Source organism: Cervus canadensis, chromosome 21, assembly GCF_019320065.1.
Source record: "Cervus canadensis isolate Bull #8, Minnesota chromosome 21, ASM1932006v1, whole genome shotgun sequence".
Lineage (NCBI taxonomy): Eukaryota > Metazoa > Chordata > Mammalia > Artiodactyla > Cervidae > Cervus > Cervus canadensis.
Genome location: NC_057406.1, coordinates 3,361,225 through 3,386,347, shown reverse-complemented (window position 1 = coordinate 3,386,347; position 25,123 = coordinate 3,361,225). Strand labels below are relative to the sequence as shown.

The window sequence follows — 25,123 nt, the reverse complement described above, 5'->3', positions numbered from 1 at the left end:
AATTTCAAGATGACCACAGCAGAGGTTTAAAGCGAGCATGGGGTCCTTCTAAGTGTGAGGCCCTGTGCAACTGTCCGGGCCACACCCAGGACAGAGGCATCCGGGGTCGTGGCCCTTACACAGCACGGCCCCTGGTCCCACTTGTTGTTCAAAGGGACCGCTGCCCCAGGGCTCCTCTACCTCTCAGGGGGGTCCCCATGGAAAGGGACTCCCTCATCCCACCCACTCTCCCACGCCCGCCCTCCGCCCCTGCCGCCCCTGCCGCCCCTGGCTCTGATCGGGTAGGTGGGGCTCACACCGAAGCTGCCAGCCTGGGGAGGGTAACCCTCCGGGGGTTACCCGGAGGTGTCGAAAGCAAGTAGTGGGCGGGGTCCTCCCCGTCCCGCCCCCAGCCGCGCCCCTGAGGCTCGACACCCCGCCCCTACGCGGAAGGTCGCAGAGGCAGCACGGCGGCCGCGGAACCCGCACCATGGCCGCCACCACGCCGCTTCGCGACTGTCAGGTACCCGGAGGCCGCCCTCGGCCGAGCGCCCGCGGCCCCGCATCCCCGGGGTGGCCCGGCGACATGTGGGCTGGTAGGACTAGAGCTTCCCGGGGTGCAGTGGTGACAGGTTCCCCCGACAGCCCCGCGGGCGTCCCGGGCGCACGGAAGGCACCAGAGGATACTCCGGTGCGCCCCACCACCGAGAGATCTGTGGCAGGAGGCCCGGCCCCTCGGAGAGCCCAGAGCCTCTTAATCCTCGGGGTTGCGTAGCCCAGCAACCCCGTAGTCGCACGGAGAGGAGGCCGGGCATTGGAGGGTGTCGTCTGGGTCTCGCTGGGACCCGAGGAGGAGGAGTGAGGGGACCTGCCCCCACTGTTACTTGGAGGGGCGGTCGACTGCGCTCCGGGAGTAAGACGAGTGGCCCGTGCGGCCTGTGCCCCCGGCAGGATGCCTGGGCCGTCACTACAGTGCAGAATTCTGAGAGCTGGAGGTGTTCCCTAATGTCTGAATCGTGTGACTGAAAACTGGGATGAGAGGAATCCCTTTGGTGGTTGGCACCCTGCCGGCCAGGGAGAAGGACCACCTACCTGGTTTTGGACTCCAACTCTAGCCCCTCCTTTGCCCTGGCATACCCTGCTGCAGCCTGATGAGTGCCTCACCCTTGCTGAGCGTGGGATCCCTGGGGGACACGTCCCAGTCACCCAGGTATCCTCTAGAGCCCCATTTCACAGAGAGGCCAGACAAAGGTCAGAGGGAGGGAGGAGCTTGCCTGAGGGCAGTTGGCTGCTTTCAAGTCCCTGGTGTTTACTTAGGGATAGCCCCACCCAGGATTCAACTCTCCTTGAACTGCACCATCTATGAAATCTGGGAGTCCGCACCAGCCCCGTACCTGCAGAGTACAGGCATCAGCTTCTTCCAGGTTTGGGGGTGGAGGCTCGCGCGTGCTCCTTGGGAAGGCTACAAGGAATAAGACCGCTTCTTGCTGTGCGCAGGCATGGAAGGATGCCCGGCTGCCACTCTCAACACCAAGCAATGAGGCCTGCAGGCTGTTTGACGCCACCCTGACCCAGGTGCGTTTGCAGAGGGAAGTGGCAGTTGCGTCTGTAAAGATCCAAGAGGAGGTTTCTAAAATTGGTGAATGGGTTTTGTGTTCATGAGATAAATGTTGGGTGTGTCTGACGGCTGCATTTATTTGCGCCACGAGGACATGGTGCTTCCACACGGGCCCAGTGATCGCCAACTTCCATCCGCATAGCTTGCTGAAGGTTACAGCCAAACCGCCAAGTGCCATGTGCTGTCCAGGTTGAGCTGGTCAGTGGTGACCGCATACAGGCATGGCACTGGAAGCATTCAGAGCTTTCCCACTTTATCCTGATTTTATAAACATTGTAGCCCGTTAACCCTACTTGTACCCAGAGTTATTGTACCCTGGTAAACTCGAGAGTAGAAAGACTTCCTGGGGACCTTCATGATGCCTTGAAGCATCCTTGCCCAGGACCAATGGCTCAGGCTGTTCCCAAGTCCCACAGTCAGTGGCTCAGAAAGCCATGGATGCTTTTTAAGCTGCATGCAAACTTGAGCAATCCAGTGCAATAGAATCCATGTCCTCTGTATCCTCAGGATGGGGGAACAGTTCCACCTGCCCCAGGACATAGCTGGGAGGTCCTCCAGGCGGCAGGCGTTGGTCTGTGAGGGTGCTGGGGTTTTTGGTGTGGATCTCCTCCATTTAGGACATGAGCCCCCCCCCCCCCTTCTGGGTCTAATCTGTGAAGATACTCCTCCACCTGTGGCTGTTCTAAGACCTTCCACCGTATCACCAATCATTTCTAACTGCAGTGAAGGAGCTTATAGTCTTAGAACTAGGAGCGTCACAGAGGTAAGGTCCAAATACTTTGGTTGACAGGTAGGGGAGCTGAGGCCCGGAGCGTGGGGCTGACTCCTGCAGCGACTTAAGAGGGGCAGGAGGCACCTGAGTCTACACACCTTGATGGAAAACTAGGGCAGGGCTCTTCCAAGAGCAGTAAGGCCGCTACCTACTGATTCCATCCATGTAGCATAAGGACCAAGGAAGCTGCTAGAAACAAGGGCCATCCAAGAGACAACAGTGACATGGCCTCCACCGTGTGCGTCTGAGCTCTTTGCCTGTTTGTCCCCTTCCCCTTTTGGCTTTTGCAGAGCATGATTTGTTACAGGAAACATTCCCCAGTGCAGCCCCACGCTCCAAACCCTGCCAGTGTGTGTGCTCTCCCATGAGTCCTTGTCTCTGTGCCCACTCCCTCAAGTCTTGTTAAAATGCCACGTGCTAATTCTGTATAGATGGAGGTTGGATATCTGACAGCACATTCTAAAATCTAATGCATTATTATGGTTTTAGGATTTTTTTTTAAGATTTATTTTTTTTTGATGTGGATCTTTTCTGAAGTCTTTATTGAATTTGTTACAGTATCGTTTCTGTTTTATGTTTTGGGCTTTGGGCCACCCGACAAGTGGGATCCTAGCTCCCCCAGCAGGAATGGAACTGGAAATGCAGCCCCTGCATTGGAAGCTCACAGAATCTCAACCCCTGAACCGCCAGGAATGTCCGACAGAGTTTTAAAACCCTCGGCATTAAGGGATTTTTCCTGGTGGTCTAGTGGCTGCAGCTTCATACTCCCAGTGCTAGGCCGGGTTCCATCCCTGGTCAAGGATCCTGCCTGCTGCCACTGAGCTCCAGTGCTGCAACTAAAAGGTCCCGCTGCCGTAAGAGATCGGGAATCTCGAGTGCCACAGCTAAGACCCAGTGCAGCCAAATCAGTAAGTAGGCATTAAAACAGAGAGACTAGAAACAAATTGTCAAGAGCGATGATGAGAGGAAATTAGGATGAAAGTGAAAGTGAAAGTCGCTCAGTCGTGTCCAACTCTCTTTGAGACCCCATGGACTATATGAGTCCATGGAATTCTCCAGGCCAGATACTGGCGTGAGTAGCCTTTCCCTTCTCCAGGGGATCTTCCCAACCCAGGGATCAAGCCCGGGTCTCCCAGATTGCAGGCGGATTCTTTACCAGCTGAGCCACACAAGGGAAGCCCAAGAATACTGGAGTGGGTAGCCTATCCCTTCTCCAGTGGATCTTCCTGACCCAGGAATCGAACCAGGATCTCCTGCATCACAGGTGGACGCTTTACCAGCTGAGCCACCAGGGAAATTAGGACAAGTTTGATCTTCCGGCTTGTGTGCCGCTTCCTCTTTTCTCTTTTAATGTATTTTTAAATTTATTTTTGGCTGCACTGGGTCTTCACTGCTGCTCAGACTTTTCTCTAGTTGCAGCTAGCGGGGGCTTCTCATTGCAGTGGCTCCTTTTGTTGCAGAGCGTGGCCTCTAGAGCGTAGAGCACAGGCTCGATAATCGTGGCACACGGGGCTTAGTTGCTCCACGGTCTGTGGACTGTGGACCAGGGATGGAACCCGTGTCCCCTGCACCGGCAGGAGGATTCTTTACCCCTGAGCCACCCGGGAAGCCCTTCCTAACTTTCTATAATGAATGTTTACTATGGTTCTTTTTTTAAAAGAATAAATGGAAGTACCCAAATGTCTAGTGCCCTCTTGAGGCTGACGAGGCTGACACTATGGGCAGGTCGCCTATCAGGAAGGACTTTCCTTTAGATGTATCTTTTTTGGACACAGAGGCCTCACTGGCCCTTGAAAATGTGCTTTGAGTTATATGTACTAAGTCTCTTCATCTGAGACGCACCCCAGTTGTATTTTCTTTGAGCTGAGGTCCAGAAAATACTCAGTATTCTAGAGAGAAAAAAAAAAAAAAGGTTTACATACACACCTTCATTTACATGAACTAAAAGCTCCCTGGGGACAGCTTTGTTTCCCCTTTTAAATTTCAGTACGTAAAATGGACCAACGACCAGGGCCTTGGTGGCATTGAGAGCTGCCTGTCAAAGCTCAAAGCGGCAGATCCGACCTTCGGTGAGTGATGCTTCCCCTGGGTTGAGGGCCGTGTTTCATGAGTCCAGCCCCTTACTGGTTCTCTGAGTACAGACCTCAGCTGGGCTGCAGAGGGCAGGCCTGTGGCAGTAACCAGGCTGGGAGGAAGGGAAGATCACAGTCACCACTGTGCTTGGAATAACAGCTGCTCCCATAAAGATGCCAGTTTCTATAGAAGGTATCTTCCAAATATTTTCCTTAATTGTACATCAATTATGCAAGGAAGACTCTGATCCCTTTTCTCAGATGAGGAAACTGAGGTTCAGACAGAGTAAGAAATAGACCCAAAGCTACCCAACTGGTAGTTGGGGATCTGGGATCAGACACGGCTGTCTCAATCCAAAGCCTGGACCCCCCTGGAAACACAAGAAGTGGCCACTGCAGCCTTTCTGAACACTAGTGAGGTCTCCTCCTAGTGAGGCCCTCCCAGAGAGGCTGGGGCAGGGGAGACCGACCTGGGCACAGGGGCTGTGGTCACAGGCAAGCCATGTGCGTGGCAGGCATGGGGGTCTGGCCAGTGCATTCCAGAACCCCAGCAGGGTAGCCCCAGCCTGGGTAAGGCTCTGGGCTGGGGGGAAGGGCTGAGAGGGGAGGGCAGCAGGGACTCCCCCCTCCACCGCCACCCCCCGCCATGCCCAGGTCCCACTGAGGGCAAGGGGCACAGAACAGGGGATGAAGGAAGCTGTCAGGGGAGCTAGCCTCTGGGCATGGGCTCAGGCTCTCTGAGCAGACCCTGGCCCGCAGGTCACACGCGGGGGCCACATGTGGTCCTAGCACTGAGGTTGGGTCCTAGGTCCCAGACCCAGACTAGGGACTGGAGTTTGAAACACCAGTGGACATCCTTCCTCTGTCAGGACGGGGGCTGGCAATCCCAGGTGGGTCGCGGGGGCCTAGACTGCTGCAAGGGCCGCAAGGCAGCGCCCCCGCCCCCGCCCCGATCTTTCTCAGCCACCAAGTTTTCAGCGCAGGAAGGCAGCCAAGACAGGATCACGGCTTCTGTGCTCTGGGGGCCGGCCCCCCCGACAGCATCTACTGGGGGGCCCCTGGGAGGCCCTGTGCTGGTGGCAGTGATAATAGCAGCTGATGAAGGAAGCAGGGGGGCTTCCGAAGCGTCCTGAGGCAGCCCCTAACCAGCTCATCCAGTGAGGGGGGCACAGGTGCCCCACACACTGGTGCTCCCCGTAATGTCCTAGCTGGAAAAGTGCTCGGGGGGTGCAGGATGTGTTAGGATTGCTGCACCTCCACGTGCATGGTGAGGGTCCGAGCTCTGCACTGTTGGTGGAGACACAGCCTAAAGCCTCCTGACTTGCCCCTCCTAGGACATGGGGTGTTTATTTCACCTGCAGGGCCTGCCTGGGCTGGGCATGACCGTCTGAATCACCAGCTCTTTTCCCACTTTTCGCCAGCCATGGGCCACGCCATCGCTAATGGCCTCGTGCTGATTGGCACCGGAAGCTCCGTGAGGCTGGACAAAGAGCTGGATGTGGCCGTGAAGACGATGGTGGAGATTTCCAAAACCCAGCCCCTGACCCACCGGGAGCAGCTGCACGTGTCTGCAGTAGAGACCTTTGCCAAGGGGTGAGGGGCCTCCCTGGGCCAGGGGCTGGTCTCCAGGACCACGCTCGCTGGCTGGTTCCATGGGCTGCCCCAGCACTGTGCAGAGGGGGCTGGGGGGTGATGCCCACCCTGCCTCCCATGCCTGTTTGATTGAGAGCCGCACCTTGTCTGCAGCGGTATCCTCAGCTGACTGAGGACACGGTTGGTTCAGATTCCTAGTCTGACATTCAAAGCAGCTTATTTGGTTTCATTGAATAAGTTGGTTATTATTTTCATTACAAAAATAATTGCCACAGTCCATGGGGTCACAAAGAGTCAGACACAACTTAGCGACTGGATGACAACATCAAAAATAATAGGATCACAGTAAATAAATAGATAAAAGAGAGAGGAAGACCCTTGCCCTTAGACTCCTGGTCCTAACACACCAGGTGAGCATCTGCCCATTGCCCCCTGCCCCTCTGGTTCCCACGCTGTCCCCCTGTGTGTCCTGTGCCCCCCAGGACACCCCGTGTGTCTGCTTGTGCAGGGAGATGCCCGCAGACCTGGGTGACCGAGTTCTGAAGCCGTGACAGAGCTCCGTTCCGGTCTCCCTGGTGTCGTTGCTGTTGTTCAGTCGCTAAGTTGTGTCTGACTCTCCGTGACCCCACAGACTGCAGCACACCAGGCTTCCCTGTCCTTCACTGTCTTCCTGGGGAATCAGTGTGAATGTCAGCGCAGGGCTGGAATTCCACCTCTCAGACTTCCCACAGCTGGTGTTTGGTCTCAGGTGAATTGGCAACTTGTGAAACGGTTTTCTTTTTTTTTTTTTGCTTGAGTTAGAAAGTAAAACATCCCACTGGCTTTTGCATTTTCTGAGCCACAACCTGACACAGAAATGTGCCTGTGTATTTTAACCAGCTCAGTGTGAGCCGTGACACTGGCAGGAAGGGAAGCCCCTTCCACTCGCTGTGTGTGAACTGGGCTCGGGGTTGCTGAGACACCTCTCTTGGCTTCCAGGAACTTCCCGAAAGCCTGTGAGCTATGGGAGCAGATTCTCCGGGACCACCCAACAGACATGTTGGCTCTGAAGTTTTCCCACGATGCCTACTTTTACCTGGGCTACCAGGAGCAAATGCGAGATTCCGTGGCTCGAGTTTATCCCTTCTGGACACCCGACATCCCCCTGAGCAGGTCGGTGCCAGCTGGGAGTCACATCATTCCTGTCTCAGCCTCTCTCCTCTGCCCTGAGGAATGGCAGAGGCCCTGCCCTGAAACTCGGGAGGCTGCTGTTGCTCTTTCCTATTTCTCCGAAGTGAAAAGGTGGGAGTTCCCTGGTGGTCCAGGGTCAGGTCTCTGTGCCTGGGTTTGACCCCTGGTCGGGGAACTAAGGTTCTGCAAGCCACAGGTCTTGGCCAGGAAAAAAAAAAAAGTGAAAAGGTTTCACATCTTCACTTGATCTTTACTCCATCCTGGGAATGAAGTAATACTATTATGTATCAGTCAGCACAAGGTAGGTTTTGCTGCAGTAACAAACATCCTCTAGATCTTTTTCTCCACTTCTTATTACAAGAAAGGCGAGCTTCTCCCTCATAATACGTGTCCCATCACAGGCGGGCAGAGGCTCTGGGCCCATGCCATTGTCTCCCTCTGGGATCCCAGCTGGTGAAGCCACGACTTTCTGGACACGCCAGCTGCTAAGAGGGAAGAGAGCTCTCCTGGGGGACTCGCGGTGGCATTAGTGCTCAGAGTGAAGTGCTCTGAGTCGCTGGCCAGATCCAGTCACCCCCCCCACCCCCGCCCCCTGCCACAGGAGGCCAGGAAGCGCAGCACTACCATGGGCTGGAAGGAGAGGGAGGCGTGGAATAACTGTGAGCAGGCCTAGGGACCGCCACCCGGGGTCACCTCCACTGCATCTTAATCATAGGATTGTTGTGAAGGGCAAGTGGATTAATAGGTTGAAGAGCTGTGTTGTCAGGGTTCTCCAGAAAACAGAAACCAATAGGATGTGTATTTATTATGTGGTCACTAAGTTTTGTGTCCGACCCCATGGACTTAGCCCGCCAGGCTCCTCTGTCCATGGAATTCTCCAGGAAATAATACTAGAGTGGGTGGCCATTTCCTCCTCCAAGAGATCTTCCCGACCCAGGGATCCAACCCGAGTCTCCTACATTGGCAGGCAGATTCTTTACCACTGAGCCATGAGGGAAACCCAGGATATGTATATCTATATCTATGTTATTTACACACACACACACAGGGAGAGAGAGAGGGCAGAGGAGGGAGGGAGGTGCATTTATTTTACGGAATTGGCTCCAGTGACTGTGGGGACTGGCAAGTCTGAAATCGTTCCAGTCTCTGCCTTCGTCTCCACGTGACTGTCTGTCCTCTGTGTGTGTGTATGTCCCTGTGTGTTCTGCCTTCCTCTCCTTTCTCTTATAAGGACACCAGTCGTTGGGTTTAGGGCCCACCCTCATCCAGGATGGCCTCATCTTAACTTGATCATAAGCCGCAAAGATTCGAATTCCACGTAGGGTGTGTGTCCAGACATACCGTCTGGGGGGTCACAACCCTGCTCCGGCCGTGTCGCGGGTGGAATGGTTCCCATCAATTTAAAAAAAATAATCATCTCTGTTTCTGTTTCCAGCTACGTGAAAGGCATCTATTCTTTCGGACTAATGGAAACCAATCTCTATGATAGGGCAGAAAAGCTGGCGAAAGAGGTAGGTGGGCCCTTCCCAGGTGCGGGGCCCCTGGGGGAGCGGTGTCAGGGGGGGCAGAGCAGGCCAGGCTCGGCCCCCCATTCTGCACCCCATTTCCTACTGGGAGGACTTGTGTTAACAGAGAGGGCAGCCCCCTCCGGTCACCTGTGCCGCCCGGGTCTGCAGAGCTACCTTGCACAGGTGGGGGAAGGCCCGTGAGGTTCCGTCCACCCCTCTCCCTCCGGGTCACATGGCCTGACGGCCCTGTGCACCCCCAGCTCCGTGTCTCCAGGGCCCACCGTGTGTGTTCTGGACCCAAACTGTGTAGGTGGGAAATGGGTGTCAGCGTTGCTTCTCCCACCTAGAACCGCAGGTTTCTAAGCGTCGCCGACAGCACCAAGCCTCCAAGAGAGGACCATTAGGTGCTGAGTGAGGCTTGTCGCCAAAAACTGTCGCCACTGAGCTATCAAGTTAAGAAGGAAAGAAAGGGAATTTTACTCGAGCCAAACTGAGGATTGTAAACCGGGAAGCTTACAGTTCTGAGCACTGTTCTGCCTGTTAGAACTTGAAGGTACAGTCGCCTACTTTTGTGAGACAAAGGACAGAACATCAAAAAGACATCCTGATATTTTCCCTGAAGGTCACCAAGGACACACAGTTCTGGATAAGCACGAACAAAGTGAGCAGCAAGTCACCACGCCCCACTGCAGGGCTGGGAAGGGCCGTGTTCTCTGAAGAACTTAGACTGCTGGCATCCGAGGAGAGGGAAGACTCCGTCTCCAGGGCGGAGCAGGCACTCCCTTCTTTGAGGAGCTCTGGTTAATGTGATGCAGGCGTGCGCTGCACATCGGGGAGCCAGGGAGAAGGCCCGAACAGGCACAGAGAGGATCTTAGGCTTCATTTTTCTGGTCCTCCCTTAAAATATAAATTTTATCTCATCAGACCGCTTCCGGTGGGCCCTGACCTGGCATTGGGGCCTGCTGGCCAGGCCTTCTCTTGAGTACCGCCTCCACCGGAGGCAGCCGCAGCCAAGGGCACAGAGCCGGGTGGGATGCTAAGTGCTTCCCACGGGCCTGGCCCCTCCCTCTGTGCTGGGGCACATTGGCTGGCCGCTACCCTGGACGCACCCTGGACACCCTGGCTTGCAGGCTCCAGGGCCTCGGCTTCTCTGACTCAGAGGCCCCTCCTCCAGCGCCTCCCCTCCCAGGAGCAGAGACTGAGGCCCAGGGAGGGACCACCATGTACCCGGGAGTGACAACCGCTCCTGGGCCTGGCTCAGGGTTGGCCCTCACTTGGACGTGCCCGGTCCATCTGCTGGATGCAATGCCATGAGGCACTGAGCCCCTTCATCACTCAGAGGAGAGCTGCCGGGCTCCGGGAGGCCACGGCCAAGGCCGCCCAGCCCACAGAAGGCAGCGCCAGGCTCCCCCAGGCTGCCTGAGCACCGTCCATGCTGCCTGGACAGGCCTGCTCCCCAGCTCCCAGCAGGGCTCGTCCCCCGAACGTTGCCCTGGAGGGCTCCCAGCACCCTGTCCTCCCCAGGGGGCAGCGGTGCCCTCCTGGGGCCACAGGGCACATGGGTCTCTGCAGACCTCTGGGTTCACAGAAGTAGAGGTGGGACTTGACAGGAGGTGACAGGGTCTGTGATGCAGTCCTGAGTCAGGGCTTTGAGGGGGGACACAGGGGACTTCTCTGTAATCTTGGCTCCGTGCTGGGGGACCAGGCGTCACCACCCAGGGGGCCAGATGCAGGAAGGTCCCCTGGACACCTTGGCATTGGGCCCTCCTGCTGGGCGCCATCTGTGTGGGCACCTGTGGGTGGCAGGATGGTTCAGGAAGTCAGAGGGGGACTGAGATGAGAGTCACAACCGCCAGGAGCAGGAAGGGTGATGTGGGGGGACCCCTTCTCTCCCTTCACACTTGGTCTACTGCTGGCGCCCACACTCTGACCCCAGCACCAGTCCACTCCAGACAGTTACTGGGCAAGGCCAGGCTTCTGGGAAACTGGGAGTAAGCCGCACAGGCTCCTCTGGGATCAGGAGAGGCTTCATGATGGTCACACCCGGGCCTCATCTGCAGGCTGAACCCCCAGGGCAGAAAGAGCAAAGGGCGGCTGTGAGGAAGGGGAATGGCAGGCCCGGGCTGGCTGATAGATGGAGCGCTGATAGACCAAGGCTTAGGGCAGAGACAGGCGGGGCGGGTGCTGGGAGCAAAGTTTGGGGACAGCAGGGCCAGGTCGCCCTGGCCAGGTGGACTCTGCCCCAGGAAACTGTGGGGGGAAACAGGTCAGCGGGGGAGGGCGGCCACGATCCCCGCAGGGGTGAGAGCAGCCCCTGCCGTGAGCCCCGGCCCCGAGCTGCACCCTTCGTGGGCCCGTTCACAGGACCCGGGGCCCCGGCCTGCTCGGCTGCACGCCCGGGGTCTCCTGCCCCGTCCTGGTCCTGTGGGGCTCCGCCCCAGGCCCCCGGTGTCCCTGCAGGCGGGCCCCCTCTCTGTCCCCACGCGGGCTGGCCGGGCCTTGCAGTGGGGCTGCACACCACCCGCTGCGGTGCAGACCGCCTGGCCGGGGCCGGGCCAGGGGCAGGGGTGAAGGCACGGGGGAGCCGAGGGAGCAGGGCCGGGGTGGTCCCCAGGGTCACGGTGAAGCTCGGCTTACTGCCCCGTGCCGGGCTCAGTAGGCGCTCAGTACCCTCACGTCCACCAGCCCTGTGAGTGGCTGTCGTTATTCCTCTCAGTAGCATCAGAACGGGCCTGGAGAGCCACACGTGTGGTCCTTGTGTGTGTACTAGTCGGGAGGGGCAGCTGAGAGCCCCCAGCGTCCATACACACTCTGTCCACTGGCCTCCACGGCAGCCTCGAGAGGAAGGTGGGGACGCTGGGCGGCATGTTGCACGTGACTCAGCTGTGGACCCGAGGCTGGGGGCGAAGGGGCTGAATAAGCCCCTGCTTTGGGAAGACCCCACTGCTGCCCCACTGCGCGGCTCTGGGCGAGTCACCAGCCTCCGTGAGCCTTAGTCTCCTCATCCGTGAAGTGGGCAGTGACACCCTCGTTGGCAGCATCCAGTCTCTGATTCACGGGCGGGTCTCTGGGGACGTGACTTTGAGGCAGAGCCCAGGCCCCTGGTGCCCCTGCAGCTGGGACGCCTTGTCACCAGGCGGACTGACTCACACATCATCTCGATTTGTCCTCCCCGCCCCCCGCCCACGTAGGCTTTATCCATTAACCCGACGGACGCGTGGTCGGTGCACACCATTGCGCATATTCACGAGATGAAAGCGGAGGTCCAGGAAGGCCTGGAGTTCATGCAGCACTCGGAAGCCCACTGGAAGGTATGGTGCTCGTCCATCCACCCGCCTGGAAAATTCCATCTGTCCTCCTAAGTTAAGCTGAGGATTAACAGATAGAGTTACCAGGTGCAGCTTAGTTCTGGGGAAACTTATGTTCCGCTTGGAAGTGTTTCTATCAAACCACCAGGTCCCCTGGGAGCCACACAGCTCCCCAACACCTGCCGGCGTTTTGCAGGTAATTCTAGAATTGGTCGTGGCCTGAGGCATTTGGCTGTAGAAGGAATGGACGAGAAAAATTACTGGGTGAGCAAGAACCCAGGCTTCCCAGGTGGCTCAGCAGTAAAGAATCCTTGCAGGAGACTCAGGTTCAACCCCTGGGTCAGGAAGATCCCCACCTGGAGAAGGAAATGGCAACCCACTGCTGTATTCTTGCCTAGAGAATCCCATGGACAGAGGAGCCCGGCGGGCTACAGTCCACGGGGTGGCAAAGTGTCGAACACAGCTGAGCGACTAAACAATGGCAACAAACAAGAGCCTGGCACTGGCACTGGTGAGAACCACGAAGGCTCTGAGCTCCTGCCTCCGCCACTGGCTAGAGGGCTGGACATGGACCCCAGCACCACAGAGTGTCCGCAGCTGGTGCAGCCAGGGGCCGATGGGGTGGATGAGGGCCCGGCGACCGTATGCAGGGCTGGCATGCGGGGGTCAGGTCCCTGGTGGGGCAGTGGCACCCATGCCCTCCAGACCCCTCAAGCCCTGCCAGGCGGCCCTTTCCTGGGGCCTCATTGTGCCGGCCTGCACCCAGCTGCGGTGGCCCTGTCTCCTCACATGTGCCTGTTGTCCTCGGGTTTGTCCCTGGCATCCACCCGGGCTGCCTGTCCAGGGGTGGTCTGCTGCCCTGCCCTTCTCTGGGCCACAGTGGGCACCCAGCAGCCGGTGGTCAGTGGCTGAGCAAACGAAGGCGAGACCAGGACCTGGGCAGGGAGCAGGGGCTAGCGCGATGACCTCAGTGTGGCCCAGGAAGGCCAGTGGGGAGTCATTGACAAGGCAGCGTCCTGGCCTCTCCAGGAGAGCTATTAGGTAGAGCAGGCGAGCAGGTGCAAGGTAAACTTGGAGAACTGTGACGGCATTAGGTTCAGACTCACGTCTTTGTAAGGGTCCCCAGACCCTGGGCCTGAACTCGGCCCTGGGTGGGGAGTGGGGGGGCGCAGTGTGGGTCGGGCCCCTGTCCTCAGGCCCCCCCGGCAGGTACTGACCCTGCATGGAGGGAGCGCCTGGGCGGCCGTGCAGTCCAAGGGGGAGGCCGGGGAGGCCTGGTCAGGGCCGGGTCATTTGTATTCATTCCATTTACTTCCTGCCCCAGGCTCTGGATTTCCTGGGCCTGGGTGCTTGAGGCCTGGCCTCTCCCCCAGGGCAGGAGCCCGATCCCTCTGGGCCTCAGTTTCCTCATCTGAAAAACCTGCTGTTGCCACCGCCATGAGGCCCCTGGCCCCAAAGGAGCGCCCTTGGACGTTGGTCTGACTCTGTAACACGAGGCAGCCAGTGATGGCTGGGCTCATCTCCTGGCAGGCGCTGGGCCGCGATGCCTGTGCACGGCCCCTGCGGAGGCTCCTGGCGACCTCCAGCCCGGCGGCCCAGCCGGGGGACAGATGGCGGGGCCCGCGGCTTCCCTTCCTGTCCTCTGGCGCCTGCCCCCGGCCCTTGGCTGCCGGCACCGAGCTCAGTTCTTCAGGCTCCAGTCAGTGTCCCGGGCTTTACCTCATCCCAGGGACCCCACTGAGGGTCCTGCGCAGGCTGCTCTGTCTACAAAAGACCCGTCAAGTGGAGCTAGCAGCTCCCAGCATGACCATAGCACGGCTAGGGCACTCTTGCGGATATGGATACCCGGAGGAAGCATCCTACCCAACTGGGCTTGAGGGGGGAGCAATCAGAGAAGGCTTCCTGGTGGAGGCAGCCTATGAGATGAATGTCAAAGGGTGAGTAGGAGTTTGTAGACAAAGGACAGGGAAGTGTAGGATCACTGTAAACAGAAGCCCGCAGTGGCCTGTGAGGGAGGGGAGCTGGGAGGGTTGAATCCTCAGATATAGGTGTAGACGTGGGTCATGGAGGAGGCGGCGTCAGCTGCCTCCCAGGACGTGGGAGGTGGTGTCCAAGCAGAGAAGGAAGTGTCTGCCGCAGCCACATAGGCTGGCATTCGTGGTGGGGCCCAAAGCAGAGCAGCTGCAGCCGTCCGGGTGTCACCCCTGCCCCTTTATCCTGTGGGGTGTGCCAGGACCTGCGGAGGTTCGGCCCCAGGTGCAGCGGTCCGTCGGGTTTTATTGGGACGTCCTGTGCTGTTGGGCACAGTCGGCCTCTGCAGCCGTTTGGATGGGCTTCTTCATTTTCTCCACACCACACCTAAGGAAGGCGAGGCTTGGGGTGCCAAGTGGCCCCCTCTGGGTGGCTCTGGTTCTCCTGCCTCCTCGTCCTGGGGCTAAGATGCCAGCCTGCCATAGCCTCAGTGCCCTAGGTAAATTCAGGCACACCGCTTGCCGAGGCTCAGGGCCAAAGGAATGGACAGGCGTGGACTTGCTGGCCAGGGCAGCTGAGGCACGGGCTGGGAAGTGTTTCCTGCCCCCAAAGCTGTGGGGTTCTGCGTTGACACAGACAGCAGCTGCTTACCCCCCCCGTACCCACCCCAACCGCCCAGCCGGGCTGTCAGATTTTTCTCATGCTCTTGTTCTTTCCCCAGGACTCTGACATGCTTGCTTGTCATAATTATTGGCACTGGGCCTTATATCTGATTGAAAAGGTAAGAGGACCGGCCGTCTTAACCTACAAAGATGTAGGGCCTTACATCTTTGTGAGGTCTCACCCTCCAAGGAAGGAAATGTTTTCCGCCTTTTGCTGCACTTTATACCCCGTGGAGCAGCGCTGTGTGTTTGTGCGTTCCAGCGGCGTTCTGAGGCAGTAGGGCACTCACGTGTTCAAACAGCTCTTCAGGTTTGAACTCCTTTAGGTATTTCCCACTGTCCTGGACTCAGAAATCCTGTACACATGTGTGCCATTTGTGGAGACAATGTAGACCCAGTACCTCTCTGCCCCTGGAGTGAACTGCCAGGCCCACACCCCACGGTTGTACCCGAACGAGCCACGGGACCCTCACAGTGCTTCACCCCAGTGGGGGCGCGGGTGTGGGGTCATGCTTGACCCCAGCGATCCCACCACTGGGTCCCATTTATAAGGGCTCTTCTTGCAGTTTGTCGTAGAGAAAATCTAGAAGTTCCCTAAAGACCCAAAGAGAAATGCTTGGAAGGTAAGGGCCCTGTAAGGATATGCAGAATGCAGTAACACAGCATCTTCAAGAAAGCAGTGAACCCAGCTGAATGGGCCATGAGGAAAAGACAGAGAGGAAGAAACAGTCCTGGAGGAAATAGATGGAAGAGCTCACAGCCGCTTGACAAGCGCTTCATGGGAAAAGCAATGCTTTCGTGGAAAGGGCTCCCCTAGCGGCAACTGCTGCTGTGTCCCCTACCTGGGGAAAGAAGGGCTGGGGGGCAGGGGTTCCTCTCCGCCCATCCCAAGACCCACCAAGCTGTGGGCAGGCAGGCTGGGCCTTTGTCGAGGCGTTTTCAGTTCATGTCTCGGCATCTCATTTCACCTTCTCCCTGTGTTAATCCCGGAACTTCGTTTTTCCAGGGCGAATACGAGGCTGCGCTGACCATTTACGATGACCATGTAAGTCCACGCTTGCACTCAATTCAGTTTATTGCGTCGATTTCCCTTCAGTCTCGACCAGCTTCCTAAGCGGGTCCGTGTTGCCCCAGACAGACCCACAGCTGGAGCGGAAGCACAGCTCTTGTGTAAGACCTCACAGCGTTGATTCTCTCCAAGGGCAGTGTTGAAACCCAGAACGGGGTTTGACTCTGCTCACCTGTGGGCATTGGGAGATTGCTTTCCCAGGTGACTCGGTGGTAAAGAATCCATCTGCCAATGCAGGAGATGCAAGAGATGTGGGTTCAATCCCTGGGTGGGGAAGATCCCCTGGAGGAGGAAATGGCAACCCACTCCAGTATTCTTGCCTAGAAAATTTAATGGACAGAGGAGCCTGGCGGGCTACAGACCAGTGGGTTGCAAAGAGTCAAACATGACTGAATTCGCATGTGCATACACATACACACACACACACACACACACACACCCCCCTCTGTGGGCATTGGAAGAGTGCACATGTCAGATGGTCATCTCTGAGATCTCAGGCTTCCTTCTAGTCATTTAGATTGCCTTTATTTGGTGAGAACATTGTTCCGCCTGAAATGTTTTTGGCTGTGCTGCGTGGCTTCTGGGATCTCAGTTCTCTGACCGGGACTGAACCCGGGCCAGGTGGCAGTGCAAGTGCTGAATCCTAACCGCTAGACCATTAGGGAACTGCCGGGAATTTTTTTTCTTTATTGTAGTAAAATATACACTGGGGCTTCCCAGGTGGTGCTAGTGGTAAAGAATCTGCCTGCCAGTGCAGGACACTCAGGTTCAATCTTTGGGTCGGGAAGATTCCCTGGAGAAGGAAATGGCAACCCACTCCAGCATTCTTGCCTGGAGAATCCCATGGACAGAGGAGCCTGGTGGGTTGCAAAGAGTCGGACACAGTTGAGCTTAGATAGAGCATACCTACTGTATTTTACCACCGTAACCAGTTTAAGTGCGTGGTTACCACGGCAACCAGTTTGTGTGTATGGTTACCATGGCAACCAGTTTAAATGTGCAGTTGCCATGGTAACCAGTTTACATGTACAGCTCTGTGTCGTTCAGTACATTCATATTGCAATGCAGCCTTCACCACCATCCATTCCTGCAACTTTTTCACCTTCCCAAACAGAATCCCCACCTACTAAACCCTAACTATTCCCCCTCTCTCCAGGCCCTAAGTACATGTTTGAAAGTGAAAGTATTTGTCACTCAGTCATGTCTGAGTCTTTGAGTCGTGTCTGTAGGCTACCAGGCTTCTCTGTCCATGGAATTCTCCAGGCAAGAATACTGGAGTGGGTTGCCATTCTCTTCTCCAGGGGGTCTTCCTGACCCAGGGATTGAATCCAAGTCTCCTGCATTAGCAGGCAGACTCTTAACTTTTGAGTCAAAGATGTGTGTTTAAAAGAAAAAAAAAAAAAGCCTAACTCACAGCTTCTGGGCACCCCGCTGTGGGCTTAAGAACCGAGCCGGGGCTGGGGGGGTGGGGCATAAACATGCTGTCGATCTGAGGATCTGAACCCTGGAGAAGGATGCTCAGCAGGGTTTCTTGCAAGAGGAAACCCTATATAAGTTTCATCCTATGAAGGGTGACAAGAGCTTGTGCCGTGGGGTGCAGACCTGCTGAAGGTGGAGTCGTTATCGGGCCAGGAGGGGACACGAGGTGACCGGTGGGCCAGGGCCCGACGCACACTCCCCCAGGTGCCAGTGCGCTGGGCTCTTTCCCAAGTCTGTCCAGTGCCCCTCGGGCACCCGGAGCGGCCCAGGCCCTGAGAGCCGAACGGCCCTGAGGGGTAGGGTGGAGGGGACGCTGGCGGTGGCTTCTGTGGGCTGAGGGCCTGGCCCTGACAGGCGGACTCAGGCAGTCCCTGCAGCCCCTCACCCCCACCCGCCCTTGTCTTCCAGATCTTGCCCAGCCTGCAGGCCAGCGGGGCGATGCTGGACGTGGTGGACAGCTGCTCCATGCTGTACCGGCTGCAGATGGAAGGTAGCCCCGTCTGGTTCCTGGTCCCTCCGCTCCAGGGTGACGAGGGGCGGGGCCATGGCCGGGGCCCAGGCCGGCGGGAACGCCTGAGCAAGTTTCTCCAGGGTCTGCTCTCAGCCCCAGGACAGTGTGGCCCCGGGTACCAGCTCTGCGGCTGCCTTCCAGCCGGCCCCAGGCCAGGGGCCCAGGCCCCCGCTGCCCTTTCTCCTGGATCCCACTGCCCCTCGGAGCCCAGGCCTCCGGCTCTGAACCTGGCGGGCCCGTGCCGCTCCCACAGCCTACCTGCTCAGTCTGCTGGGGACAGGCGGTACCTGGCTACCCGTCTCTGGGTGCCACCTCAATTTCTCAATGCCTGGGGATTTCAGAGAGAAGAGTTTCACCACAGTGTCACCCAGTGCTTGGACGTGGCCTGAATGGGGGCCACGGAGGGCTTCCGGCCGACTGCTTAGGGTACCTGATGGCTCTCCCGTCCCTCCCACATTCAGCAGGTTCCTCTGCCCACTCTAGGGCCCGGGTCAGCGGGACAGAGTGGGGATGAGGCTGTTTCTAGAGGATTCTGGGAAGGCTTCCTAGAGGAGGTGAGATGGAAGCCACAAAAGGGAGCATAGGGTTTTGCCGAGGGGCGATGGGAAAGGGCATCATAACAGGGAGCGGCCTATCCAGCGCCCCAAGGACGGCAGCCGGTGGCCTGTTCCAGGGATGAGCGAGAGGCACAGTCCACGGCTCAGATGGAGCGGAGGAGGCTGAGGGGCGGGGACGGAGGGTGATGAGTGCTGCTTCTGTCTGGGTCTTGAAGGGCCCGTGGGGCCAGGCTGATCAGGTTCCGTCCAGCAGGTGGGCTGAGCCAGGGGCGGCCAGGCTGGAGGCCAGGGCATCGTCGAGGAGCCCTCACTGCCGTCCAAGTGACTGGGCTGGGACCCCAGAACCCGGCCGGTGGGGGCCTGTGTCTCTGTTCAGCCAAAACTCTCCAGAACTGGGTGGGGAGGGGAGGGCCAGGGGAAGTTGAGTCCTATTGACTCTGAGATCCCGTTGACCCTTCACCTGTGGAGGCCCAGCCCGGGCATCAAGCCTGGGCCCCCGGAACGCCCGTGAGGAGGGGCTCAGAAGGGCCGGGCCCTGGCCTGGAGGCTGGGAGGCCCCATCGGGGTGCCGCGGGGCCAGGGAAGGGAGAGGAAGGTCACTCACTTCCTCACCGCAGAATGGAGCCTCCAGGCTGCTTCCACTTGACGGGCAGAGACATGGAGGTCTGGGCAACCACGGGGTCGCGGGAGGACCGCGAGGAGCAGGAGGGGGAGTCGGGTAACTTGCAGAATCCATGAGGGACGGGAGGGGAGGTGGTGTGGGAGAGCAGAGCAGAAGGAGGGACAGGCTCGAGCTGGAAATCGAGACCCAAAGGGGTGCTCAGTCGTGCCCGACTCTTTGCGACAACTCTTTGTAGCCCCATGGACTGTAGCCCGCCAGGCTCCTCTGTCCATGGGACTCTCCAGGCAAGAACACTGGAGTGGGTTGCCATGCCCTCCTCCAGGGGATCTTCTGCACTCAGGGATTGAACTCAGGTCTCCCACATTGCGAGCAGATTCTTTACCATCTGAGCCACCAGGGAAGCCCCAAAAGGCAGACCTAAAGGATGCTCTTTATGAATTTCGCAGGTTCTGACTGGCCCCCCTGCCCTGTGTCAGGGGCCTTCCCGGTGAGAACCCCAAGAGGAGCTTTGACAGTGGTTTTGTTCAGTGGCTCAGTCATGTCTGACTCTCTGCGACCCCGTGGACTGTAACCCACCCGCCTCCTCTGTCCATGGGATTCTCCAGGCAAGAGTACTGGAGTGGGTTGCCATTTCCTTCTCCATTACAGTGGTTTGGGGTTTGTCAAAGGGGCCAGAGACTTTACTGAACACCGTTCCATAGCTTTTATTATTTTGATTTGCTTTCTACCTTACCCACCTGCTGCTTTTATGATTAAACAAAGTTAACGTAAGCCAGGCCCAAAGGCCTAAGCCCGAGGCCAGATGCCGCCTGCCAGCTTCATGGGGCCTCCTCACCTGGAGTGCATACCGCGCTCATGCCAGGCCCGCGGGTGTCCCCCCGTGTCCCCAGGGGTCTCCGTGGGCCAGCGGTGGCAGGACGTCCTGTCTGTGACCCGGAAGCACAGCCGAGACCACGTCCTGCTCTTCAACGATGCGCACTTCCTGATGGCGTCACTGGGCGCGGGGGATGCCCAGACCACGCAGGAGCTGCTGACCACCCTGCGGGACGCCAGCGAGTACATGGAGGGCCGGGGTGGGGTGGGGAGGCGGGGGCGGCGCGGGCAGACCGCCTCTGCCTGCTGGGAGGCTGGGGGTGGAGGCCCCAGGAGAGCACAGCCACACGGATGCCCGTGGAGGGCTCCTCCCAGGGGTGCCCTTAGACGGGCATCCTCGGAAGGTGTGTGCCCCGGGTGTTCAGTCTCCCCCAGGTGTGCGTCCCCACGGGACGTGCCCTTCAAGGGTACACTTGCTTCCCCCAACCTGGGACACAGAGCAGTCTCTGTCCCGTAGGCCTCAAGGTCAAGGTCAATGTCGCGCCCAGGGGAGGCAGGGAGGCCCTGGAGCCAGAGGGACTGCCCCTTACAGGGTCTCAGGTCTCTACTCTCAGCCTGTTTCCTCGGCTGGTGGGACAGGCTGGTAGGAGAATGGGGGCAGTGACGTGGCGACATCCCTCGCGCTGTTCCTGGCGCCATGGGAGTTGGTCCCAATCACAGCGGGGGCCACAGAGTCTGGGGAGGCCCCGTACAGGCCACCGGGGACGTGGCCAGCCCTGGTCTCCCGACTGGAGAGCTACAGCTGGGAGACCAGGAGCCCTGGCGGTTTGTCCCTGCTGCCCAGGGGAGGGTGACACCCACAGCCACCTGCCCTGCCCCTCCTCCTGGGGCTTTGGCCATAGCTTCAGGCCCCCAGCCCTCATGACCCCGATCGGCCACCTCCTGAGGGCCCTGGGAAGACGAGGCCCGCCCCAGCTGTGCATTCAGTCCAGGGGTGGCACCAGCTCCAGTACCAGCCTTGACCTGCTTTCCCTGTGAGGTCGGCTCTGCCACTCCCATTTTACAGATGAGCAAACTGAGGCCAGGCATCGGGGCACTGGCCCGAGGCCACAGCGCCGTTGAACTGAGTTGAGAACCCTGTCCTCTCCCGTCCCTGGTGGCCTGTCCTTCCATCAGCCCACCTGATCAAAGCCCCTACGCTGGGCTGAGGAGGAGGCCACCCTCTTAGGGACCTGAGTCGGGTGGGAGACCAGTGCGCCGTCAGGGGGGCAGCACAGGGCTGAGGGCACCCTCTCGGGCCGGCAGGTCCCCGGGGGAGAACTGTCAGCACCTCCTGGCCCGCGATGTGGGGCTGCCCCTGTGCCAGGCCCTGGTGGAGGCCCAGGACGGGAGCCCCGAACGCGTGGTGGAGCTGCTCCTGCCCATCCGCTACCGGCTGGTCCAGATCGGAGGCAGCAATGCCCAGGTGAGCCCCAGCCTCGCGTGTGTCGCGCAAGGGCCCTGGGGCCAGGAGCCCCTGGACCCCGCAGCCCCCGTCTCCGTGCAGCGTGGGCGCCCGCGGGGTGGGAGGGTCCTTGCAGTTCACACCCCCGTGAGCTTGTCCCTGAGGACTGGCTGGCCTGCAGTGGGGAAGGGAGTCCCCACCCCTCGTCCCACGTCATGGGGTCTCACGTGCCCAATGCATCTTTCAGAGAGACGTCTTCAACCAATTACTGATTCACGCGGCCTTGAACTGCTCGTCTGACCTCCACAAGCACGTGGCCCGGTGAGTTCCTCATTTCGGTCCAGAGCCCAGCCCCTCTCACTCGGGGGTCCCCCTGGACTTGCAGGGGCCCAGAGGCTCCCACCTGCCTTGGCCCAAAGTGGTGTCCGTCTCTAAGCCTGCAGAGATACGAGGCCCCGAGGGTGCCTGGTTCTCCCCTCTGAGCATCTTCAACTCGACCAAAGGGGCCGTGGGCCCTGCCTTCAGCGCCCCCCGCCTGCGCCCCCAGCGCACTCCTTGTCCTGGCCACGCTGAGCTCCTTACTCCTGCAGGCCCCTGGGCCTTCACACGTGCTGCCCTCTGCCCGGGACGTCCGTCCTTCTCCTGCACCCACCCACTGAGCCTTCAGGCCTGGCTCACACCGTCCTGCCACACATTGTCCTGCCAGACTGTGCCAGGTGCCAGGGGGAGAGGTGGGCGGGTAGGCCCCAGCCGAGGCTGCGAGGAGCTTCCGTCTCCTGCAGGGAATAAGCGATTCATCCCACAAATGCGTGTGAAAACGCTGTGGGCGTGGGCACGCTGCCCAGGATGCCGTGATGGAGACGCTTAGTGGATGGGGGTTCAGGGCGGGAGAGTGCCCGTGGAGGTGACATTCAGAGGGACTCCTGAGACCAAGCGGGTTTAACCGGCTCAGAGGTGATCTGCTCAGGAGGAGGGGTGCAGCTGGAGGATTGGGGGTGTTGGGGTGGGGGCACCCCAGGAAGAAAGCTCTGGGAAGGCAGCCTCTGCCGCAGGCTCCGTGCTCCCACCCCTGGCTCCTCTCAGCCCCACCGGCCCTGGTGCCCCTGGGGGTGAGATGAGACCCCTTCGCCCAAGTCTCCTGGCCAGATGGAGCACCGAGGGGAAAGGGGAACTGGGGTGCCGGGTGGGCAGATGGGGTGTCCTGAGGCCCCATGAAGCTGCTGCTGCAAGTCCAGACTGCACAGGGGGCCCCAGAGGCCCTTGCTGGACTCTGGAGGTTAGAGGCCCAGTGGAAGGGGCAGAGTCTGTGTAGCCCATGGCAGGCAAGGCCCAGTTTCCCCAGAGGCGGGTCCAAACCGAGCAGTGGGCATTGGCGGCGCTGATGACACAGACGCGGACGCTGTGTCCCACGAGTGTGGACAGACACACAGGACATGGTTACACCCTGCAGCGCCCTGGACGCATGGCCCTCTCTGTCAGCCCCCCACGGCCACATGCAAAGCCGCACACATTCTCTAGTGCTGGAGCTGCTTGGGGAGCTCCAGGCTTGGTGGCAGCTGGGCAGGGAGGGTGGGGCCCTGTGGACAGAGACGCGGGCGAGGCCTTGAGCAGGGGAGCCAGGGTCAGCTGGAGGGCACGATGCGGTCCAAGCTGGGCATGCTGGGGAGCCTGCTGCTGGCGGGGTCCCAGGCGCACCCCCTCCAGGTGCCCTCCTGGCGTCCTCACGCTGCTCAGCCCCCCTCCCCTCCAAAGCAGAAAGCCTCGGCCCGTGCCATGGTGTCCCCACCCCCAGTGCCAGGCCCAGCCCCTTAACCCCGCCCTCCGTGCAAAGGATCACTATGGCCAGTTGTTTGGGTGGGTGGGGGGGCGTCTTTGTCTTAAATTACCCTCCCTTGTTGAAAGCTGGAATTTTCCCCTCACCATCCTTTTGGCCGCTTGATTTCCCAGAACATTCTCAGGCTTGCTGTTATTGTTCAGTCACTTAGTCGTGTCCGACTCTTTGTGACCCCATGGATTACAGCACGCCAGGCCTCCCTGTCCATCACCCACCCCCGGAGCCTGCTCACACTCATGTCCATCGAGTCGGTAATGCCATCCAACCCTCTCATCCTCTGTCGTCCCTGTCTCCTCCTGCCCCCAGTCTTTCCCAGCATCAGGGTCTTTTCCAGCATTCTCAGGCATGGTCCTCCCCCCGTCTCCAGTCACGCCCCACCTCATAAGGTCCAGGCACTCCTTATGGCAAGGGGTCAGGCCCCCAGTCCCGGGGCAGGTGAGGCCACAGGGCTGTGCCCACCCTGAAATGCTCTGCACTTGGGCATCACCGGAACACTGCCAGGGTGCTCTCCAATCACCGATGGCCTGGGCCAGCATGAAAACATGGGGTGGGAGCCCAGGCTTTCTCAGCCTCACAGCGCTGCCCACCTGCTGCCTGGTCCCCGCCCCTGCCAAGGCCCCGTCTCCTGCCTCTGGACCTTGGTCCCACCTGTCCCCTGGGCTGTGATGTCAGCCCCTCCTTCCACCACTGGGTGAGGGGGCATCTTGCTTTCTGCCAGTTCAGCCGTGGCCCGTGCTGCTTGTGTCCTGCCTTGGGGTAGAGAGCCATCCGTCCCCCAGCTTCTAGAAGGTTCCAGCACTGACCCTGTCTCTGTTTCCCCAGGAGCCTTCTGATGGAGCGAGATGCCTTAAAGCCCAACTCCCCGCTGACCGCCAGGCTCATCCGCAAGGCGGCCGCCATCCACCTCCTGTAGTGAGCCAGCCTGGCTGCCCGCCCCACGGGGCCGCCGTGGCCCTCAGACTGGCTGCTGCATTGGCTTCGCGGGGTTACAGGTGGCCAGGCCTGTAAAGGAGAAGGCCCTGTAACCAGCAGCGTTATGGGAAGAAGGGGCAGAAATCAATTTTCAGCATGGTTCCAAATCTTCTTCTAATCCTCGCTCAGGGCCATGGTGCGGTTTCAAGCAGAGCCGAGGTGGGGGCTGCTGTTCCACTTGCCTCAAAAACTGTTTTCCCAGGGGACCCTGCCTTACACCTCCCAGTTGTTCAAGGGTTGGAAGGCAGGGGTGGGGTGGGGTGGTGGTGGGCTCAGCTCGGGGAGGGGAGTCTCCCACCCAGCCCTAGAGGCACCCCTCTCCCCACTCTAGGCTGCCCCTGGGATAAACCCCATCATTCTGCCTTCCTCTCCATATTCTGGAAAGGTTCTGTTGTCCCACCTTTTGGGTGAGGGTACCCATGGTGGGGAGTGACTTGCCCAGGGTCCCAACTAGTGGGGGCCCTGTGCCTCCTGGGAGAGAGGGGCCCCCACCTCAGTGCCTGGGCCCTTGGCCCTTCTGCTGTGTCTGCAAAGACGCCTGCAAGCTTCCCTTGGGGCTTTAGTGGCGCTGATTTGGGTTGATTTTCTCTTAATTCTAAACTGCACATTGTCAACCATGATTCTTAAAAATTTTTGCTTCACACAGGAATATAGTTGATTTATAATGTTGTGTTAGTTTCAGCAGCGTGGTTCAGTTACACATACACATGTCTGCTATTTTTCATGTTCTTTTCCCTGTTAGGTTGTTAGACTGTGGGGTAGAGCTCCCTGCGCTCTGCAGTAGGTCCTTGCTGATTATTTTTGTCAACCATGATTTTAATCATACGTATGCACACTCGTTGGTCTGCTGTGCCTTCTGAGGATTGAGGATTGAGCGAAGAGGCAGAAACCAAAGCCTTGTGATGTGGCTTTAACAAGATCGGAGCCAGTTTTATAATTGCTGCCTCTGTCTCCCTCCCCGCGGAGAACCCGGCCCTGACGTCCAACTTGGTGGTGCTGTGAGAGGCAGTCTCAGCCCACTGGTGTTTCTTGGGTTCCTTCAGTGCAAACTGAAATTAGGGAAGGGACTCACGGGGGCAGGGAGGGGGGCAGGTCTTCCGGGAGGCAGCAGACACCTCTAAATTGACTAGACACATTTCCTGGGATTAAAATAAACTAGTTAATTGGTT

The 25,123-nt window shown here is 58.9% G+C and overlaps 2 protein-coding genes across 2 annotated transcripts in view; one reads left to right on the top strand and one right to left on the bottom strand.

Annotated features, from left to right (window-relative positions):
• Positions 1-471, bottom strand: part of LOC122423870 (polycystic kidney disease and receptor for egg jelly-related protein-like) — an 11,012-nt gene extending 10,541 nt beyond the window's left edge. Inside the window, exons 1-2 of the mRNA XM_043441317.1 lie at positions 426-471; positions 227-311 (exon numbers count right to left, since the gene is read on the bottom strand). Coding sequence (XP_043297252.1) covers positions 227-311; positions 426-471 — 131 coding nt within the window. The remainder of the gene's footprint in view (positions 1-226; positions 312-425) is intronic.
• TTC38 (tetratricopeptide repeat domain 38) lies at positions 388-25,123 on the top strand. The gene is made up of 14 exons (XM_043440721.1): positions 388-502; positions 1,477-1,554; positions 4,357-4,438; positions 5,863-6,034; positions 7,013-7,186; positions 8,640-8,715; positions 11,904-12,023; positions 14,713-14,772; positions 15,660-15,698; positions 17,610-17,691; positions 19,782-19,947; positions 21,010-21,169; positions 21,396-21,469; positions 23,805-25,123. Exons 1-14 carry the CDS (start codon positions 470-472, stop codon positions 23,893-23,895), a joined length of 1,407 nt encoding a protein of 468 aa, XP_043296656.1. The 5' UTR covers positions 388-469; the 3' UTR covers positions 23,896-25,123.